The 23,268-nt window shown below is 40.6% G+C and overlaps 1 protein-coding gene across 9 annotated transcripts in view; it reads left to right on the top strand.

Annotated features, from left to right (window-relative positions):
• The window catches only part of DZANK1 (double zinc ribbon and ankyrin repeat domains 1), an 83,835-nt gene that overhangs the window by 2,323 nt on the left and 58,244 nt on the right, over positions 1 to 23,268 (top strand). For 5 of the 9 annotated variants that reach the window (XM_024239182.3, XM_063720596.1, XM_024239183.3 and 2 more), the window contains 6 exons: positions 4,474 to 4,627; positions 9,424 to 9,538; positions 10,948 to 11,044; positions 12,019 to 12,143; positions 15,671 to 15,756; positions 21,274 to 21,391. In XM_024239182.3, coding sequence (XP_024094950.2) covers positions 4,474 to 4,627; positions 9,424 to 9,538; positions 10,948 to 11,044; positions 12,019 to 12,143; positions 15,671 to 15,756; positions 21,274 to 21,391 — 695 coding nt within the window. Of the gene's footprint in view, positions 1 to 4,473; positions 4,628 to 4,703; positions 9,209 to 9,423; positions 9,539 to 10,947; positions 11,045 to 12,018; positions 12,144 to 15,670; positions 15,757 to 21,273; positions 21,392 to 23,268 lie in introns of those variants that run through there. The other 4 variants (XM_054541616.2, XM_054541615.2, XM_024239181.3 and 1 more) reach the window with 2 other exon arrangements.

The following is a 23,268-nucleotide window of genomic DNA, read 5'->3' as shown; positions in this document are numbered from 1 at the left end:
GCGGTGGAGGTTGCAGTGAGCCGAGATCGCGCCAGTGCACTCCAGCCTAGACAACAGAGCAAGACTCCGTCTCAAAAAAAAAAAAAAAAAAAGTCCTGGTGCTTCCCCAAACTTTTCCAATATGCTCATTATTTAGCTGGTATAATAAATTTGACCTACTAATACAGGCTTTCGAGTCAGACAGGTTGGAGACTTAATCCCTGCCTTGACAACTTCTAGTGACCTTGGGTACATTACTGAGCCTTTTTGAGTCTCAGTTTCCTCACTGTAAGACAGGGATAATAATATCTACTTCTTAGAGCCATTGTGAGGATAAATAGGTTCGTGTATGTATGAGGTGCACAGGGTTTGGCATATAGTAATGCCAAAATAAATCTCAACTGTAACTACAGAAATAAAGCAGTGAGGGCCAGGCCTGGTGGCTCATGCCTGTAATCCTAGCACTTTGGGAGGCCAAGGCAGGTGGATCACCTGAGGTCAGGAGCTCGAGACCAGCCTGACCAAAATGCTGAAACCCTGTCTCTACTAAAAATACAAGATTAGCTAGGCATGGTGGCCAATGCCTGTAATCCCAGCTACTTGGGAGGCTGAGGCAGGAGAATTGCTTGAACCCAGGAGGCAGAGGTTGCAGTGAGCCGAGATGGCGCCACTGTACTCCAGCCTGGGAGACAGAGCAAGACTCCATCTCAAAAAAAAAAAAAAAAAAAGAAAAAGAAAAAAGAAATAAAGCAGTGAATGTATATCCTGCCAATATTTATTCTTCAAAATCTTAAATATGTGTGTATATCTACACATACACATATATATACATACACAAATATAATTAACATAAGGAAGGAAAGTTTTACAGGTAAAACATATGAACAAATATATGTGTAAAAAAGACTTTGAAATTCCAATTTTTGCCTTTTTTTAACCAATTATATATTTTAATAACTGAAATGTGTACAAACTATCTGCATTTATAGTATGACCCCTGTGCTGCTTAGACCAAGAGTTCTAACTAAGCATATGTATTATTATCTGTGTTCTCCTTTAGCTTAAAAGCTGATACAATTTTTTAAACTGTCAAACCAAATTAAACATTTTAATATATGTGCCCGTAATTCTTAGGAGAAGTTGGGTGACTATTGACAAAAGATGATATGAATGGTAGGGTATCAAAATTCCCTAATATGTAAATATCAAATAAATAAATAGTTTTCACAATTCAGTAACAAAAAGAACAGTAACCCAAAAGAAAAATGGGCAAAGGATATGAAAAGATCTTTTTTTGTTTTTTCTTTTACAATTTTTATTTTAGGATCGGGGGTACCTGTGCAGGTTTCCTACCTGGGTATATTGTGTGATGCTGAGGTTTGGGGTATGATTGAGGCCATAACCCAGGTAGCGAGCATTGCTGTAGGTTTTCAGCCCTCCCCACCCTCTAGTAGTCCCCAGTGTCTATTGTTCTCATCTTTATGTCCATTTGTACCTAATGTTTAGCTCCCATTTATAAGTGAGAACACGTGGTATTTCGTTTTCTGTTCCTGTGTTAATTCGCTTACGATTATGACCTCCAACTGCATCCATTTGCTGCAAAGGACATGTTTTCATTCTTTTTTATCGCTGCATAGTATTCCATGGTGTGTAGGTACCACATTTTCTTTCTGCATTTCACCACTAGTGGGCACCTAGGTTGGTTTCATGTCTTTGCTATTGTGAATAGTGCTGTGAGGAACATATGGGTGCATGTGTCCTTTTGGTAGAACAATTTATTTTCCTTTGGGTACATACCCAGTAATGGGATTGCTAGCTTGAATGGTATTTCAACTCTTATTTCCTTTTTTTTTTTTTTTTTTTGAGACTGAGTCTTACTTTGTCACTCAGGCTGGAGTGTAGTGATGCAATCTTGGGTCACTGCAACCTCCGCCTCCCGGGTTCAAGTGATTTTCATGCCTCAGTCTTCGGAGTAGCTGGGATTACAGTTGTGTGCCACCATGCCCAGCTAATTTTTGTATTTTTAATCTGCCTGCCTGGGCCTCCCAAAGTGCTGGGATTACAGATGTGAACCACCGTGCCCGGCCTCAACTCTTGTTTCTTTGAGAAATTTCCAAGCTGCTTTCCACAGTGGCTGAATTAACTTACATTCCTGCCAGTAGTGTATAAGTGTCCCTTTTCTCTGCAACATCTGTTACTTTTTGACTTTTTAACAAAGGCCATTCTGACTGGTGTGAGATGGTGTCTCACTGTGGTTTTGATTTGCATCTCTTCGATGATTAGTGATGATGAGCATTTTTTCATGTGTGTGTTGGCCACTTGTATATCTTCTTTTGAGAAATGATGAAAAGACATTTTGTAGGAAAGGAAATATAAAGGTCTCTTAAACATATGAAAATATTTCTTCTCCTTATGCTTCTCCCTGCCCCTTCATCTACTTGCTGAGCAGAACTAATCCCTGCTTCACCTCCAAGCACTTAATCACCACCTGACAAACTACATTTCCTTGTTTGTTTACTGTTTCAGTGTCCTTCCTAAAACATAATCTCCACGAGAGCAGGGACCATTCTAGGTACAGGGGATATGCAAGGAGCCCCTCAGATATACTTTTGCATATCCCCTATACCTGGAATGATGTCTGGTACATAATAGGTATTCAGCAAACATTTGTTGTAATGAATTAGTGAGTTTTACTCAAAATGCAAGAAAGATGAATTGAAACTACAAGATAGTATTTTTTTAACCTAGGAAATTAGGAAAACTAAAAGAAAAATGGATAACACACTAGATGAGGAAGATTGTGGTCAAATAGGTGCTTTCATGCATTGCTGGTGGCAGTGTAAATTGCTTAACCATCCACGGAGGGCAGTTTGGAAATATTAATCAAGATTACAAATGCTGGCAGGGCACGGTGGCTCACAGCTGTAATCCCAGCACTTTGGGAGGCCGAGGTGGGCAGATCACCTGAGGTCAGGAGTTCGAGACCACGTTGGCCAACATGGCAAAACCCCATCTCTACTAAAAATACAAAAATTAGCTGGGCATGGTGGTGGGTGCTTGTAATCCTAGCTACTCAGGAGGTTCAGGCAGGAGAATTGCTTGAACTCGGGAGGCAGAGGTTGCAGTGAGCTGAGATCGCACCACTGCACTCCAGTCAGGACGACAAGAGTGAAACTCCGTCTCAAAAAAAAAAAAAAGATTACAAATGCATGTATCTTTTGACTCAGCAGTGACTAGTTCTACATATTTGTCTTGCCCATATATTTACAGAAATAATTCTTTACAAAATTATTTATTATAGTGCTTATAATTGCAAAAGAAACAAAGAAAAGGAAAAAAGAAGGCAGCCTAAAGATCTATGTGTAGGGAATTGGTTAAATTATTGTTCATCTATATAAGAGAATGTGGTGCAGCTACAACAAATAATGAGGAAGCTCTTTTTTTTAAAAAATTTAAATTTATTTCCTAGGAAGCTCTTTATGTACCAATATAAGACATACTGATAAATGAAAAAAGAAATGTGTGGAACAGGGTATAGTATGCCATCATTTGTGTCAAAAGAGAGGGGGAAATAAGAATATGTACATAAATGCTTGTATGGATATAAAATATTTTTGAAGGTTACTCAAGATACCATTGATAACCTCTGGGAAGCTGGTGTCATGGGTTGGGGGAGACTTTTCACTGTATACCCTTTTTGACCTTTTGAATCTTGAATCATGTTTGTATCAGTGCCCTGTTGGAGAGGCAAAAGAGCATAGTAGTTCAAGAGCAGGGGCTATGTATCCAACCTAGCAGAAGTCAAATCACAACTCCTCTATTATTTAGCAACTTTATTCATCTCTCTGGGACTCAGTTACCTCATCTATAAGATGGGTGTAAAATAGGACCTACCTCATAGGGTTGTACAGATGAAATGAGCTCATTCAGGTAAAGCACAGTGCTGGTGCAGAGAAAGAACTGCATTATTGCTATTACTATTCATTTCCATTATGTATATATAATAACCTGTAGATCAGTTATTTAAGGAGATTAACACAATCTTAAATCACAACTTTTTTTTTTTTTTTTGAGACAGAGTCTCGCTCTGTCGCCCAGGCTGGAGTGCAGTGGCGCGATCTCAGCTCACTGCAAGTTCTGCATCCCGGGTTCTGGCAATTTTCCTGCCTCAGCCTCCCGAGTAGCTGGGACTACAGGCGCCTGCCACCACCCCTGGCTAATTTTTTGTATTTTTAGTAGAGATGGGATTTCACCGTGTTAGCCAGGATGGTCTCGAACTCCTGACCTCGTGATCCGCCCGCCTCGGCCTCCCAAAGTGCTGGGATTACAGGCGTGAGCCACCGTGCCTGGCCTAAGTCACAACTTTAAATCTTAACTTAAATCACAACTTTAAATCTTAAATCACACACTTAGATCTTAAACTGACCTATAGGCATTATTCAGGGACTTGCTACTTTGGTGTTAATTATAGTTATCCTGTTTTGGATTTTTCAGACACTCCAGATGTCAACATATATTATACTCTGGATGGCAGCAAACCTGAATTTCTAAAGAGAATTGGTTATGGGGAAAATAACACATTTAAGTATATAAAACCTATTACTCTGCCTGATGGAAAAATACAAGTTAAAGCTATTGCTGTCTCTAAGTAAGTTAAGAGCATGGTGATTAATTTAATTTATGATATAATAACATTATGTTCTAATTTTATTCATTTTTTCCTATCAGAATCAGTGCTGCATTAGAAGGACACTACTGAAATGTTATTTTAATTTCAGCATACATACGTAACATTTGTATTTTACTTGCCTTTCATTGAGGCATACTGTAAGGTGCAGAAATCATAAGTATACAGCTCAGTGAAGTGTTATGTGTATTAATACTGTTTTTATTTTAAATTCCACATTGGGGTTTCAGGAAGGAAGATCCTTTCCAGGGCTGGGGGCCTCTAAAGAGCTCCATCTGGCTCTGAAGAAAATACTGTGTTCACGGAGTGGCTCTTTTATTCCCCAGGATGCAGCCTACAACCACCGCCATCATTCTCGATTTCGTTTTGTATCGACTTAATTGGCCTTCAAAGCTACTGTCATTTCAACTTGTTGGACATTAGCTACCATACTTTTTTCTTTATCCTTTTTTTTCTTAATGACTTTTTCCCGTTTTCAATATAGAAACACTATTTAATTTGGCAACCTTCACCATGTGTTGTAGGCAAAAAAAAAAAAAAAAAAAAAAAAACTCAAATCCTTGGCAATTCTGTGTGGCTGTGATATAGGAATTATTTTTCCAGCAATGCAGGTTTGGCCACATTTTGGGAACATTTAAAAGCCCCAAACCAAATACAGTACTTGGCTGGCCCAGGTACTTTAAAAGGACTCTAGCCCCACCCCCCACTGACTGAATTACTGCATGGCTTTTTGAGGAGAGCTACACATTCCACAGCAAACATGATTGCTTTGGCATCTGAAAATTATAACAAATAAAATGAAACAAAACAACCCCTTTATGCACATTATTATTGTTTTAAAGTGGGTTCTGCAAATGGAGTATATGCATGTTATTATTCTTTATAAAATGTTGTCTCACTTGCCAGGCCACTTCTATCAAGGTAAGTCATCTCAATTATTAAAAATTAAGAAGCTAAATGCTCTGGTGGCCAAATGCTGTAAAGCAGGCCTCCTTAGAAGCTGCAAGTAGTAGTAAAATGAAGAGGCAATTTAATGACTGACTATGCAGTTTGAAGGAGTTAATAAGGCTTTCAAGAGAGTAAAAAATAAGGTCATTCTTTATGCCTCTCACCGTTCTGCTCTGTGCCCACTAAGTGTCTATTCTGAAAGGTACTGTTAGTATTTCAGATGTACTCAGGTTAGGGACAATATTTATTTAAAAATGTTTGAGTTTTCAACTCAAAAGGTGAGTGCCTTAGCTGGTTCCCCAAGGAAGGGCCAGCTAGGGTGGGGGAAACAACCTGGATCTTAGGGGGTGGAATAGATGGATATGAGCCAGGCCTCTACTCATGTGACCTCATGTGGGGTTGTAAGTGTGCATTCTGGGAGCCTCATGACCATCCAGGATTCAGGTGATTCCTGGATGGAGAGGCTTGTGATGTCTGGGAAGTGTGTGTTAACAGGAAGGACAATTGGATCTTGGATGACAGGCCTGGGGCCAAAGGTGAACATGCAGACGAGATGGATGCTGAGGCGAATAAGTTAAGCAAGTGGTTCATCTAAAAGATCATCTATATCTGTAACAAGATTTATGAATCTGTTTAACATTAAACAACATAGAAGTTTTAAGCTAACTTTCTTGAAGATGGAGAAAAAAATTCTAAGAAATACACAATTCATCTAAATAGCCACTACCTATCTGTGAGTGACAGTATTTAGAAATAACATCTCAGCTTTCTGTGATCAGAAGGCACTCGCATGTTCACTGGCTGGAGTGACTCATAGGTGGCTAAATTCCCCGGTTTAAATCTCTTCTTTAAAAAAAAACAACAAAACCAGATTTACAGATTCATAAATCTTCCCCTCTAAGATCCAGGGATACTTATTTACTTAAAGGTTCAAAAATTTTAAGAAATATGAAAGTTGAGCATGTAAGAAATCTGAGCAGTTGCTGAAGAAATGCTAATGAACCAGACAATATGTATTAAAGATCATATGAAAATCAGTAAGGGCAAAGCAGACAAAGAACACTGAAGAAAGAAGATAATTGGAAATATAAAAAGTATTAAGAGTCTGGCCAGGTCAAATAGAAACACTGGCTGTGGTAACCAGTGAGCCATAATCACATGGAAAGGACAGCATAGGAAAGGTGAGCTTTCAATGCATATGAGGAGGGGTGAGAGTTAAACACATCAAATAAATTCGCCAAGTGTGGTCATGATGACGTGGCAGAGGCTGCTGGATGTCCCCCAATATCTGTTTTTCCCTTTAATAATAGGGCCCATGATTTTTAGCCAGGCACATGGTTGCCTAGAAGATATTTCCCGATCCCCATTGCAGCTAGTTAGAGATGTGTACCAGGCTGTGGCCAGTGGATACATGTAGAAGTGATGTGTTCAACTTTAAGATTGTACCTTTAAAGAGAAAGGGTGGGCTTTGCTTCCAATTGGCTGGAATGTAGATGTGGTTGGCCAGTCAGGCTGGGCCATGAGGATAAATGCAATGTCGTAGAAATGATGGAGTAACCAAGTAGAAACTTGCTATTGTGCTCCTGTCACCATGACACCCCTATACCTACCTCTAGACTGTTTGTGCCCTATTAATTCTGTCTTGTTTAAGCCTGTATTTGTTTGTTTATTTGCTTGCTTGTTCATTTGTTTTTTGAGACAGGGTGTCGCTGTGTCACCCAGACTGGAGTGTAGTGGTGTGATCTTGGGTCACTGCAACCTCCGCCTCCTGGGTTCAAGCAATTCTTGTGCCTCAGCCTCCTGAGTAGCTGGGATTACAGGTGTGCACCACCACAACCCAGCTAATTTTTTGTACTTTTGGTAGAGATGGGGTTTTGCTATGTTGGCTAGGCTGGTCCTGAACTCCTGGCCTCAAGTGATTCGCCTGCCTTGGCCTCCCAAAGTGCTGGGATTACAGGAGTGAGCCACCGTGCCCTGCCATAAAGCCACTATTGTTTTGATTCTGTGTTACAACAGCCTAGCCTATATCTTGATAGACAAGGGACAAGTATCAAGCAAATACCTACAGAGAACATGATCAAGAGTACAGGTCATCAACAAAGCTGACAATATGAAGTGTCAGCAAGTATGTGGAGAAGCTGGATCCCTCAGCTAATGCTGGTGGGAATGTAAAATGGAACAGCCACAGTTTGGCAGTTTCTGAAAATTAAACACATACCTGCCATATGACCCAACAATTCCACTCCTCAGTATCTATTGAAGAGAAATGAAAACGTGTCCACATAAAGACTTATACATGAATGTTCATAGCAGCATTATACATAATAGCCCAAACCCAGAAATAATCCAAATGACCATCAACTGGGGAATGGACATAAAAATTGTGGTATATCCATAAAATGGAATACTACTCAACAATAACAATGAACGAGTTACAACAACATAGATGAGTCTCAAAAAAAAAGAAATAAATAAAAAATCCAGACACGTAAGGTGACCACATATGTATAATTACATTTATCTTAAATTTCTAGAAAAGACAAAACTATAGAGATAGGAAACAGATCAGTGGTTGCCTAGGAGGTTGGATAGGAGTGAGTGAACACAGGCACGAGGGAATTATTTTGGGTGATGGAAATGTCCTAAACATTTCCACTGTGGTGATACTCACAAAATTGTGTACATTACATTGACTGAATTCCATTGAACCAGATACTTAAAATAGATGAATTTTATGTCATGTAAATTATACCTCAATAAAGCTGTTAAAAAATAGAGTATAGGTGAGCTACTGGTACTGAAATAAAATAACCACTAGTTTTTAGTCATGGGCACTGCTACATTGTCTTCTTATGAAACTCTTATTGTATCAGAGAACAAGATGAATTGTGAAATATTATGAATGAGTGGAAAACATGACAGTATTTGAGTTACAGAATCTACCAGAGCAGCATATATTACACTGTCTACAGCTGAGACAGGGAAAATGCTCTTGATTCATGTGGAATGACCTAGGTAACACATTTTTTGTTTTAAAATAGTTTGAGGCTTATGGTCTGATATCTTTATGATGAATGTGGTAGATAGTCTTCAAAAATGGCCCCCAATGAACTACGCCTCCCAGAATTTATGCCCTTTTGTAGCCTTTCTGCTGGTGTTGTGACTTACTTTTGACCAATAGAATGTTTCAGAAATGATGCCAAGGACTTCTGAGATCACAAGAAGTATTGTAGTTTCTGCTTTGGTTTCTTGGGACAAAAACACTGGCAGGGGGTTGGGGTAGTCAGATACTATGGAGGAAGTCTGACTACTTGAGGCTTCCATACTGTGAGGAAGCCCAAGCTAATCACATGAGAGAGAGAGGGAGGGACAGAGGGCTGGAGATTGAGTGAGAGTGATGAGTGGCGAGCCCCTAGCTGTTCCAGTTACCCCAGCACAGGCTTTGCATATTTGAGAGAAGTCATTTTGGACATCCAGCCCAGTTGAGCCTTCAGTTGACTCCAGCCCTTGCTGATGTTTGATGGCAGCCACATGGAAGAGCTCAAATGAGACCTACCCAGTGGGGACCGTGAATCCACAGATTCATATTTTAAGGTACTACCTTTGGGGTGGTTTGTTACATAGCAGTAAATAGCCCAAAAGGAAGGAGGTCAGGAAAGACTATAGAAATTACATTTGATTTCTTCAGTTTGAAATACAATAAATTTAGTAACTAGACTAAGGCACTTTAATAAAATCATCTTGTTAGCCACTTTTTAAAAAATCTTTGTGTAACACAGACTTTTTCCTTTTTTAATAATAATTTTCAGAGACTGCAGACAGAGTGGCATTGTGACAAAGGTGTTTCAGGTAGACTATGAACCACCAAATATAGTCTCTCCTGAAGACAATGTTGAAAATGTTCTCAAAGATTCTTCAAGGCAGGCAAGTAATGAAACTATAATCCATTCAGATTGTCACTGTATTTTGGTTCCTTCTTTCTCAGTGAGCAGATCTTGCCTTTTATTACCTTACCTCTGCTCACAGTCAGGTCCTTATAATTGAAGTCATTATCAACCATTGCAAAGCATCTTTACTGATTTCTCAGCCTTTCGTCAGTCTCCTATCCACCCTGAAGATGAGAATTCCTGCTGAGCATTGGGGTCCATGCTCCAGTGTCTTCAGTGGCTCTCTCTTACCTACTGAAAAAACCAGAAACCTTTAGCCTTCCATCCAAGTCATCAGTTTCTGCCCTTGGTCAGCTTTTCCTGGTCTGTGAACCCCCTACATATACTCCAACCAAACTGAACTGTGTTTTTTATGCCCTATTACTGCTATCCTGGCACCCAGGCCTTCTTTTATAAATTGCTTTGAGCATGTGATTACTTTGTTCCTTGTTTATCTTGCCTATGCATTATAAGCTCCAAGGTGGCATGGTTGCTATACTCATTGCCTTGCACAGGAGCAGGCAGGAGAGGGTGGTGAGTGTGTATTTGTTGAATAGATGCATTAAGTAGAAGTCCTCAGTAGGCATAGAATTCTTTTATGTTGAAATCTTTATTCCCAAATATCTGCAAAGCCTCCCCACTGTGAAGAGTTAATTAGATCCATCTGAGAAGGATGTGTGAAGCTTCAGGCACTGGGTGTGAGCATCGATAAGAAAGATTCAAGCAGCTAGGCCAGAGGATGGGCTAGCCTACAGTAAGGCGGCCAACCCAGAGGTCTTGGTCACAGGGATGTTGTTGGGATTGACAGAGGAAGTTTATAGGGGTTTCACTTAAGCTTGACCATGAACCTGATGCTAGAGAGGAGGTTGGTAGATGCAGGCATGGGTGGGATTCAAGTATGATCAAGGCAAGGATCTACACTGGGCAGGGGCTGCCTGCGGGGGCTAAGCCCACATATATCAGCAAGTGCTTAGGCTTGAATCAGGCGTGAGGGACCAAGTCCATGGAGAAAGTCCAGAGAGAAGAGTGTTTAAGGACTGTGTGTGGGCAGGTGGTGTGCAGAAGTCTGATTTTGGTCTGACCCTACCATGCCTTTGCCCTCTGGACTTGGTGGTCCCTCTGTTGTTACCCAGACTCCCACAGTTGTAACATCCTGCCTGCATGTGCTGCTCCCTGCCTCTTGCCTTGGCCGCTTCACCTGGTGAGGCCTACATCCAGATGTGCTGCCAGCTGAGCAGCCCAGTCCAGATACAAAGCTGCATGTTTCCAGAATAAAGTGAAACCTTGTAAAAATGACCGTTAACTCTTTCAAATAAGAAATGCACACCATGACACTTTCTCTGTCATGCAGCTTTAATTCTCACATGGGAATAACCAAGCGATTGATATGCAACTCTTCATTCCTAGGAATTCAAAAATGGATTTGTTGGATCAAAACTAAAGAAGAAATATAAGAACTCTGAAAATCGACGCAGCTGGAATGTTAACCTTAGAAAGTTTCCAGGTATGATGTGACAGAACAAAGACAAGGTTTTGTATTCTGAACCCACCGAAGAGGTTCATGGCATGTTCGTTGCATGTTTTCTTGTCTGGAGAAGTGTTGGAATAAGAAACTCTGGGGCAGGAAAGTATGCTGTACTTTGAATTTTAATGACATCCTTGCTAACAGCTTAAGATCATGAAGGAGGATCAAGCAGTCCAACCAAGTCAGATTTCTTGACCCACTGCCGGGAGCCATGGGGGCATCTCACCAAACAGAGGAAATGCTGGAGTTGTAGGGTTTGGGGGAAGGGTGGAGTTTGGGTGAAATATAAATGAAAGCAGAGTTTTGATAGTCTCAAAGCAAAGCTGGTCTGGGTGTGAAGGGATCAGCATCAGGTATGGACTGGGAAGGGGACCCAGGGTTCTGTTGCCTTGGAAACTACAAAGATACATGGGAAATACTGTGTTCAGAAACGATTATCTCTGCACCAGGGTTGGACATTGAAGCTGCTTCTCTATGTCAAAGTGGCCTAGATTCCCCAGGCAATAGTTGGATGTTTCATTCTTACTGAGAATTTCAAACAGCAAAGTTTCTGATAATCTGTGATTTTAGAGAACAGGGTTTCTCAGTGAGTAAGAAAGACTAGGCATGCAAAGAGGGGGCCGTTAACGACATTTTACAGCTGCAGTGTGTTCTTGGGAGATATAATATTTCCTGCTAACTTTGCAACTGGATTGATCTGTCTGTTTTCCCAGCCTAATGTGGAATATTGTAGAATGCAGCGGGGAAGATGATCTCAGTCTGGGCTTGTTTTTTCTTTCTCACTTCTAATGCATTGAGTGTGTGGCGGGAGCTCTTTATATAATTGTTACTTCTAGGGAAGCAATGTGGTGACAGTGGTTCTTTATTAAAAGGTCTCCCACTGTGAAGATATCTTTGTATGATTATGTATAATTACAGATGATCAAAGAATAATGTTTTTAATATCATTGTAGACCTCCAGGTAGGTGAAAGAACTGACCCTAAAACTTTGAAAGATCTTCGCTTTTCAGAGAGTCCACTGGAAATCCCAGCTTATGATGGAGGATCAGGTTCTAGACCACCCACCTGCCAGTCCCAGGTAACTTCTAAGGACAATCTTTAGGGTACTCAAATACCTCCTATATTTTTAATGCTTCCCATGAAATACTTTAAGACTGCACCTCCCCCACTTTTGACCATGTGCCAGGCACTGCTCTAGTGCTGGGAATACTGTGTTGGACAAGAAAATTCCCTGTATTCATGGAGCTTAGCTTTTATTGGGCTTGGGGGCAGACAGATAATTTTAAGTAAATAAACAGAAAATTTAAAATGGTGGTAAGTGTCATGAAGAAGATAAAATGGTAATGAGGTAGAGCAGTGGTTCTCAGAGGTGATCCCCAGACCTGCAGCATCAGCATCGCATGCTAACTTATTTAAAATGCACGTTCTCAGGCCTGATGAGCAAGGTGGGAGATGAGGCAGAAGGTGGTTGGGGCCAGAGTGTCTAGAGCTGTGGTTCTCAAACATGGTTGCACGTTAGAATCACCAGAAGAGCTTCAAACCAATCCCCAAGGTTTAGCGTCAGAAATTCTGATTTAATTGGTCTGATGAGGGGTTTGAGCATCGTTAAAAAAAAAAAAAAAAAAAAACCACCCCTAAATGATTCTAATGGTCAGGTATGGTTGAGAGTCATAGATACTAGTCTGACGGTAAGAAGTTTGAATTCTATTCTAATTGTAAAGGGTATCTGTTTGGCAGGCAAGACACAGTCCCATTTACATTTAAAAGTTTTCTGTTTGGCCACAGTATGGAGATTAGACCATGCAAGAGGAAAGGGAGAACATTATTTAGGAGGCTTTTGTTCCAGGTGAGAAATGATGGTGACTTGGACCAAGGTTGTAGAGGTGGTCAGGATGGGAGGTGGGCTTTGCTGAGGGATCCGACAGATGGGAGGGAAGGGGAGGAGCCAAGGCTGCCTCTCAGGGTTTGTCCTGAGTATCTGGAGATGATGGTGCCATTGACAAAGCTGGAAAAGATGAGAGAGGAGCAGGTGTCCAAGGGCACATTAGACATCCAAGTGGAGGTGTTGAGTAGACTGTTGGATGTGCAAGTTCACATATGGGAGAGGTCAGAGCTGGAGATATGTACTTAGAAATATGGAAATATTCAATATGTTGATGGTATTTGAAGCTTAGGTCTGAATGAGATCACTAGTCAAGGCTGAACAGAAAATGAAGAGAAGGAAAATGAAGAAAGTCCTCAACTTAGAGGTTGAGCAGGGGAGGAGGAGCCTGAAAGTAGAAAGAAAGCCAAAAGAATATGTTGCCATGGAAACCAAGAGATGGAAGAATTTCAAGGAGAAGATCATCTATGTCATGTGTTACTGAAGGTTCTAATTAGATAAAGACAGACAATTGGAAATTCACATTGGCTTTGACAAGATAGAGGTGACTTATGACCTTAATAAAAGGCATATTGTCTGGGCAAGGTGGCTCACGCCTGTAATCCCAACACTTTGGGAGGCTGAGGCAGGCAGATCACGAGGTCAGGAGTTCGAGACCAGCCGGGCCAATGTGGTGAAACCCCATCTCTACTAAAAATACAAAAATTAGCCAGGCATAGTGGCGCGCACCTGTAGTCCCAGCTACTCAGGAGGCTGAGGCAGAAGAATCGCTTGAACTGGGGAGGCGGAGGTTGCAGTGAGCCAAGATTGCGCCATTGCACTCTAGCCTTGGCAACAAAGTGAGACTCCATCTCAAAAATGAAAATAAAAATAAAAATAAAAACAAAAAAGGCATATCAGTGCATTCTTACTACTATAACACAAGAAAGATACTCTTACACTGGTTGCCTACTATACTATTATAGTGCTTTGATTTTTCAATGTTTATAAAATCCAATTTGGACTTTTGGCATCTAAGGGCAACCCAGGAGCCCTTGTTCTGTTCCTCCTATTTGAGTCCCAAGTTTAATGTACCTGGAGTCACATTTTCTGTGTAACCACAACTCCTTCTTGTGTGCCCATGATTCCATGGCTGCTCACACTTACCATCAAGTATAAAGGAGGAGAAAAGCATGGGTTCCAAACCCAGTTGCATATCAGAATCACCCAGGGACTGAAGGCTCAGTGTTGCTACATCCAGTGAGTTTGCATGAGAAGGCAGAAACCTACATCTTTATGTGTAATAACATAATTTAAAGTTTTGACTATTAGTTCAAATTTTGAAACACTATGGGAGCCAATGCCAAATAAAACTCAATGGCAGGCCAGATTTGGCTAATAGACCACCACTTTGAGACTTCTGGTCTAGGTCATGTTATGTTTTTATCTATTTGTTTTTCTTTTTGTAGAGATGGGGATTCACTATGTTGCCCAGACTATTTTTGAACTCCTGGCCTCAAGCAATCCTCCTGCCTCAGCCTCCCAAAGTATTGGGATTACAAATGTGAGCCACTACACCCAGCCTAGGCCATGTTAGATGTGGCACAAAAGCAATGAGAAACCTCTGACTGCTCCCTATTGCCTGCATGATAGAGCCTGAAGTCCTAAGTTCAGACCTTTGAGTTTCCTAGAGATACAGTTTTTGAGAAAAATAGATACTAAAGTTTATTTATTTATTTATTTATTTGAGACGGAGTTTCACTCTATTGCCCAGGCTGGAGTGCAATGGCATGATCTTGGCTCACCACAACCTCTGCCTCCCGGGTTCAAGCGATTCTCCTGCCTCAGCCTCCTGAGTAACTGGGATTATAGGCATGCACCACCATACCCTGCTAATTTTGTATTTTTAGTAGAAATGGGGTTTCTCTATGTTGGTCAGGCTGGTCTCGAACTCCCGACCTCAGGTGATCTGCTCACCTCTGCCTCCCAAAGTGCTGGGATTGCAGGCATGAGCCACTGTGCCCAGCCGAGTTTATTTATTTATTTTTACTATTTTTTTTTTTTTTTTTTTTGAGACAGAGTCTCACTCTCACCCAGGCTGGAGTGCAGTGGTGCAATCTCGGCTCGCCACAACTTCCGCCTCCTTGGTTCAAGCGATTCTCCTGCTTCAGCCTCCCGAGTAGCTGGGATTACAGACACCAGCTAATTTTTTTTTGTATTTTTAGTAGAGATGGGGCTTCGCCATGTTGGCCAGGCTGGGATACTAAAGTTTTTAAATCCTAAAATCTGGTCTGTCTCATGGTAGATTCAGGTATCTTTTATTGTAAACTCTCATTTTTAATGAAATATAGATATATGATTGTGAATAGCACTTTAAATAATTTAGAAATGTTAGATACTAGACTAATAATTACTTTACTCATAATGATTTTTTATTTTTATTATTTTTTATTTTTATGGGTTCGGGGGTGCAGGTTTGTTACATGTATTGTATAATGGTGAGGTTTGGGCTTCTAGGGTACCCTTCACCCAAATAATGAACACTGCACCCAATAGGTAGTTTTTCAGCCCTCACCTTTTCCCACCCTTCCCACTTTTAGAGTCTATAGTGTCTATTATTCCTCTTTGTGTGTCTATGTGTATTCACCCATAATGATTTTTAATGGAATTTTACTATATCATAGCCATTACCATGTTATTTTGACTATATGACTCTGTCTATATACCTATATTCTTAATTTTAGTCCCCCGGTTTTGCACACGTAAGCGGTCAGAAGTGTTTGACAAGCACGGAGATAATGAGAATTCAAAGGGAGACAGACTTTCTCAAGTAAGTATCACATTCTCTTTACTCTGTCTTAAATCCTACAAAGATACATCATGGTCAAAGAGAATTTAAAGATACGACATTTTTCCCCACCTCCAACTTTTTTTTTTTTTTTTTTGAGACAGAGTCTCGCTCTGTCACCCCGGCTGGAGTGCGGTGGTGCAGTCTCGGCTCACTGCAACCTCCGCCTCCCAGGTTCAAGCGATTCTCCTGCCTCAGCCTCCCAAGTAGCTGAGATTACAGGCATGCGCCACCACGCCCAGCTAATTTTTGTATTTTTAGTAGAGACGGGGTTTCACCATGTTGGCCAGGATGGTCTTGATCTCTTGACCTTGTGATCGGCATGCCCGCCTCAGCCTCCCAAAGTGCTGAGATTACAGGTGTGAGCTGCCACACCCAGCCCCAACTTTTTAAATTAAATATTTACAGCCTGTTAAAAAGTATAATTGACATACAGTAACTGCATATGTATTTAGAGTTCATTTGACTCTGTATGTATGTATGTATGTATGTAACCATGACACTGTCACAATCAAGAAAATGAGTAAGTTCATCCCTGCCAAAAATTTCCTACATTGTACCCTATTTGGTAACCCCTTCCTTTTACCCCCGCTCATCACAGGCAATTATTGATCTGTTTCTTGTCACTATAGTTTAACTTGCATGTGATTCAATATGTCAATGAAGTGACTTAGTGTGTACTCTTTTCTGCTGGACTTCTTTCACTCAGCATAACTATTTTGAGATTCATCCATGTTGTTCCTTGTAACAAACATCCATTTCTTTTTATTGCTGAATAACAGCCCATTGTATGGATATACCACAGTTTGTTTATCCATTCACTTATTGATGGGAATTTGTGTTATATCCAATTTTGGGCTATTACAGATAAAGTTGCTATGAACATTTGTACAAAAGTTACTGTATATACAAAAGTGATCCAGTCTCATACCTGGTCTCTAAATAAATAAATAAATTGATAAAAATTAACAGATACAATAAAATAATTTTTAAAACCCCAAAGTCATTATGTATACACGTTTTCATTTCCCTTGGGGCAAATACCTTGAAGAGGAATATGATAGGTATATATTTTTTTTAAGAAACTGCCAATCTGCTTTCCAAAGTGATTGTTCCATTTTACATTCTCACCAACAGTAGAGGAGAATTCTCTGTATCCTTACTAACTTTTATTTTTATTTTTTTGATCATTCTAATGAGATTGTAACAGTATCTCATTGTGGTTTTTATTTGCATTTCCCTAGTGACTAATGATATTGAGCCTCTTTTCATGTGCTTATTTCCATCCACACATCTTCTTTGGTAAAGTGTCCTTTCAAACTTTTTGCCTTTAAAAAAATGCATTATAGGCCGGGCGCAGTGGCTCACACCTGTAATCACAGCACTTTGGGAGGCTGAGGTGGGCGGATCACCTGAGGTCAGGAGTTCAAGACCAGCCTGGCCAACATGGTGAAACCCCGTCTCTACTAAAAATACAAAAAATTAGTTGTGCGTGGTGGTGGGCACCTGTAATCCCAGCTACTTGGGAGGCTGAGGCAGGAGAATCGCTTGAACCCGGGAGGCGGAGGTTGCAGTGAGCCAAGATCGTGCCACTGCACTCCAGCCTGGATGACAGAGGCATGCGCCACTACACCCAGCTAATTTTTGTATTTTTTAAAGTAGAGATGGGGTTTCACCATGTTGGCCAGGCTAGTCTCGAACTTCTGACCTCGGGTGATCTGCCCACCTCAGCCTCCCAAAGTGGTGGGATTATAGGCGTGAGCCACCACGCCCAGCCAAGTTGAGGAATTTTTTACCTGTTTCCAATTTGCTTAGAGTTTCTTTTTTAAAATCAGGAATAGATGTTGGATTTTGTCCAAAGCATTTTTTCTATTTATTGAGAGGATAATTTAGTTTTTCTTTTTCTGTTTATGTGGTGAATTACAATGATTGGTTTTCAAATGTTAAGTCAACCTTACATTCCTGAAATATATCTACCTGAAGTGTTATCTATTTTATATAATGTTGAATTTGATTTGCTAAAAGGTTTTAAAGAATTTTTTTTGCCAGCATTTGCATAAGGGATATTGGGGGATTTTCTTTTCTTGTTAATGTCTTTGTCTGGTTTTAGTATCGGTATAATTCTAGATTCATAGAATAAGTTAGGAAGTGTTTTCGCTCCTTCAACTTCTGAAAAAGTTTATGTAAAATTGGTGTTATTTCTTCCTTACATATTTGGTAGAAATTCACAAGTGAAATGATTAGATCTGGAATTTTCCTTCAGGAAGATTTTTTTTCAGGAAGATTTTTAACTACACGTTAGATTTCTTTAATATATGTAAGTACATTTATATTTATTAATATTTTGGAGTAAATTTTAGATTTCATTTGTTCTTTTTTTAGTTTCTTTAATGGGAATATGAAGTTACTGATTTGAAGCCTTTGTTCTTTTCTAGCATAGGCATTTAGAACTATACATTTCCCCTGAATACTGTTTTACTTGCAGTCTCTGAATTTTGATATGTTGTGTTTTCATCTTCATTCAGTTAAAACAGTTTCTAATTAACCTTGTTATTTTGTGGGGAGGACAATGGGTTAGTTAGAAGTGTTTTATTAAATTTCCAAATACTGGAGGATTTTCCTTGTATCTTTTGGGCCTGTCTGCCTTCTTTCTTTCCTTCCTTCCTGCCTTCCCACCCTCTCTCCCTTCCTTCTTTCCTTCCTTCCTTTCGTCCTTTCTTCTTTCTTTCTTAGGGTCTCACTCTGTCACCCAGGCCGAAGCACAGAGGCCCAATCATAGCTCACTGCAGCCTCAAACTTCTGGATTCAAGACATCCTCCTGCCTCAGCCTCCCAAGTATCTGGGACTATAGGCATGTGCCACTACACCCAGCTAATTAAAAAACTTTTCTTTTTTTTTTTTTTGGCTGGGCGTGGTGGCCCCTGCCTATAATCCCAGCACTTTGGGAAGCTGAGGTGGGAGGATCACTTGAGGCCAGGAGTTTGAGACCAGCCTGGCCAACATGGCAAAACCCCGTCTCTACTAAAAATATACACACACAAAAAAAATTAGGTATGGTGGTGCACGCCTGTAATCCCAGCTACTCGGGAGGCTGAGGCACAATAATCACTTGAAGCCAGGAGGTGGAGGCTGCAGTGAGCCGAGATCATGCCACTGCACTCCAGCCTGGGTGACAGAGCAAGACTATGTCTCAAAACAAAACAAAAAGCCTTATATCTGTATATTTTTTTTTTTTGTGGCGGGGGTGGTGTTCTCACAAAGTTGCCCAGGCTGGTCTTGAACTCCTGGCCTCAAGTGATCCTCCCACCTCAGTCTCCCAAATTGTTGGGATTATAGGTATGAGCCAGTACACCTGGCCTTGTGCTTATGTCAAATTTATTTACTTTTGGTCAGAAAAGATATGTGATTTGATTGGTAAATGTTCTATGTACACTTTAAAAGAATGTGTATTCTGCCAGAATCAATTAGGTTGAGTTAGTTGATGGTATTGTTTAAGTCTTCTCTATCTTTACTGATTTTCTGTGTATCATGTAATCAGTTATGGAAAAAGCAGTATTGAAATATATGACTGGAATTATGAATTTGCCTATTTATTCTTGCATTTCATTTCTATTGGTTTTTCTTCATGTACTTTGATACTCTGCTATTAAGTACATAAACATTTTGGATTCTTTTGTCCTCTTGCTGAGTTGACCCTTTTATCATTATGAAATAAACTTCTTTAACTCTGTTAATATTCTTTGCTCAAAAGCCTACTTGTTCTGATGTTAATGTTGTCACTCCTGCTTTCTTTTGATGTGTGTGTACCTCCCTTTATTGAATCTATTTATGTCTCTATTTAAAGTTGGTTTCTGGCCGGGCGCGGTGGCTCACGCCTGTAATCCCAGCACTTTGGGAGGCTGAGGCGGGCGGATCACGAGGTCAGGAGATCGAGATAATCCTGGCTAACACAGTGAAACCCCATCTCTACTAAAACTAAAAAAAAAAATTAGCCGGGCATGGTTGCAGGCACCTGTAGTCCCAGCTACTCTGGAGGCTGAGGCAGGAGAATGGCATGGACCCGGGAGGCGGAGCTTGCAGTGAGCCGAGATCATGCCACTGCACTCCAGCCTGGGCGACAGAGTGAGACTCCGTCTCAAAATAAATAAATAAATAAAAATAAATAAATAAATAAAAATAAAGTTGGTTTCTTTTGAGCAGCGTATAGTTAGGCCTAGCTTTTTAAAAAACCATACCTGACAACTCCTATGTTCTAATTGGAGTATTTAGAGTATATATAGAGTATTCTAACTGATACCTCAGTAAATATGAATTTTTTCCACTTTGGCTGGTGTAAGCATGAGCTTCCCAGCCCTGTGTGAATCCTGAAGATTGTTTCCCAGCCCTGTGTGAAACCCCTTTGGTATTTACTTTCTAACCTTGAGTGGTTTCTTCCATCACATGCACTCATCAGTAGTACCCAGGTGAAGACTTGAGGGTGACCCTCTGCAAAATTCTGAAGCTCTCCCTGCAGCTCTTCTCTGGTTTTCTTTCCTAAAAGCTCCAGTTACCTTGACCTTCTGAGACTCCCAGCTCTATGCCCTCAATTCAAATCAGAGGAATGAGATAGTCAGATTACACTTCATGAGCTTTGGGCATAGAAAAGAGGGAACTGTTGTTGCTCTGGCGGGTGGGCCCATGCCAGAGACATGGTGAAACCTTGGTGCCATGGTACAGTAATGAAGGACTAAATAGGATAAGATTGTGGGAATGAGCTCAGCTCCAACGTGGAGACTAGTGCGGGCAACCAGGCAATCCAGTGCACAGTATCCAAGCCTTCTAGTTGCTGAGGAGCTGTTCAGATCGATAGGTCACAGGATCAGGAGCCAACTTGTCTGGAAAGGCATGGCAGTAGCAGGAAAGGAATTAGGGCAGCCTAATTCCAAGAATGCTCTCACTTTGGCGGATAGCCAGAACCCATTTAGATGAGTGGGAGCTACACGATAGGTCCAGCTGCCTAAGAAATGGGGCCAGATGCTGCTGGGCAGGGCCTGAGGACTCTAAGCTAAAGTGGGCTAAGAGAAAGGATGGGTTTGAGGCACAGGCAAGAAGTCCTGTCCCTCAGACTGGCCTCAATGGCAGAAAGTCAGAAAAGCATAATGTAAAAATTCCTGGAATTCCCAGGGCTCACCCTCATAAACATCAAATCCAATGTGACAGGACAAGCCAGAGCTCGAGCAAGAAGTGGGGTCAAGGCTGCTGATCAACTTCTTGCCATGATCAAGAAGTGAAATGGACTTGGCTTACGCGGAAAGGGCACCAGAGGGTCCAGCTGCAAGGCCACTATTCCACTAAAATAACCTAGAGAAGTATTTCCTGTCTTGAACTTGTTCCATAGCCCTTGAGAGCAGTCTGCTTTTGTTTTGTGTTTAAAACTGTTTGAACGCTTTTAGATTTTGATCAGTCTTCTTAATGTGGACCCACCAGAACATGGCCAATCGGGAACCTGTTTTGTTGTAGGTGTGCCCACTGCCTTGCCCCCCGGCCATCAGATCCCTTTGCTCGCTTCTGTCAAGAATGTGGCTCTCCTGTCCCACCCATATTTGGCTGTCGTCTCCCACCCCCAGAAGGAGCTCAGGTGAGCAGCAGAGTTCTTAAAAACATCTTTCATTGGTTGATCTGATCTTTATTTGCAGCAGTAACACAGTGCTTGTTACACATGAACCGCACATATAAATACTTGTTGAAGAATTACTGGCTGATTGAACTCTTACACACTCCTACTTAAGCATGGAAAAACTTACTTGCAGTGCTGTGTCTTTTGTGTGGCCCGCCAGAAGCACGGGCTTAAAAAAGATCGAAATCTTATTGTTTTAATGGGGCATGCATGGATAAATAAATGTTTACTACTAATTTGATAGCTCTGTTCATATCCTGGGTATAATAAGGAAATATATTCTAGAAATAAAGAGAAGTACCAATTACTTTATGTCTCTGTATATCTATATATCCATAAGATGCATCATTCTGAACAAAGAATCTATAGATTGATCTGTGTATTTAAATTTAAAAGGTTTGGCTGATTTAGGATAGATAATAATTGATATCTCACTACTAATTTTGTAGATAGTTAAAAAACATATTTGGCTTGCTAAAAATTAAAACCTTCACCAAAATGTGTTCATCTTTTAATTCATCTTGATATTTTGGGGATTTTTTTTTGGACTGGGAATAAAGGGATGAAAATGAAATAAAGGGATCTGTGATATTGAGTGAAAAATTACAATTTTTAAGAAGATGGCTACTAAGAAAAAGTCACTAATTGAGTGAGTTCCAAGTCCAGAGTTTTAGATTCAAGTTATGCCTCAAGCAAGGGGTCGGGTATTAAATGGCTGTTTTAATATTTTTCTAATATATTGCTCAAGATTTTTGTAGAAGTTAATTTAATTTACTTCAATGATACATTTTAAACTCCTTAAACATTTTGCTAATATATAATGGCAGAATCTTAGGGAATAAGGGTGGGAGTCAATTTTAAATAAAAACAGACTATAACACCAAATTGGGCCAAATTCACTGATATGTGTGCAGCTTGTAGAGATTCTGGACTAAATGTGTTAGCAAAAGAAGACGATACAGAAAACAAAATATGAACAAGTCCCATTGGTTGATTTTTCTCTGTTTATACTAGTTGGTGCAATACCAAAATTATTTTCTACTTGCCTGGAAAGGGATTTTCACAACTAACTTCATTTTTACAGGGAGGAATGGTTATCAGCAATTATAAATATTTAACATTATGAACTTTAAAACACCTAGATTGCCCCCCAATTATATTTCTATTAGTGCAACAATAGACTATAATGTATAACAGCTTTGTAATTTAAGCTAACAACCATTTATCGAGTACTTCTGTGTCCTGCTCTGAGCTGGGCTTCTAGGATTCAAAGGGGGCAGGATCCTACTTAGACCCACGACTCTCGGAGAGTCTCAGTGAAGAGATGCAGAGGTGTGTGCTCTCCTGTCTCTTTGCTCTTGCCATGTGAGCTAACCTGTAGGACACCTGGTTGTGCTGAACCCTGTGAATTTCAGTGTTGTCCCGTGGACGCTTCTCAGTGAGTTCCACTGGCACCCCAGCCAGCTTCCCAGATAGTCTTTGGGGCATCCCAGTAGCAACTTTCCAGCAAGTTCCAGCCGCATCTCTGTATCTGACTTCCCAACATGTTCTGCCAGTTCCCTAGATGAGGAATTCCCAATGAGTTTCATTGGATCCCAGTGGGCGGCTTTTTCCTTGCCGGCTCTGATCTGTGTCACCTTAGTGAACTTCTCTGCCATCCAGTGGGTGACAACCACACTCAATTCAATGAAGTCTGATTTCAGCCTTGGGTGTGGGGCAAAGTAAGTGCCTCTTCCAAATTTGATCCTCCTTCGGCTCTCTGTCTCAGCCACAGAAGTAGGGGATCCTCCCTATGTTTGGAATTTCTGTATATGTAGAATCTGCTTTACCCATTAGTA

Source organism: Pongo abelii, chromosome 21 (assembly GCF_028885655.2).
Source record: "Pongo abelii isolate AG06213 chromosome 21, NHGRI_mPonAbe1-v2.0_pri, whole genome shotgun sequence".
Taxonomy (NCBI): domain Eukaryota; kingdom Metazoa; phylum Chordata; class Mammalia; order Primates; family Hominidae; genus Pongo; species Pongo abelii.
This window is presented reverse-complemented; position numbering and strand designations above follow the sequence as displayed.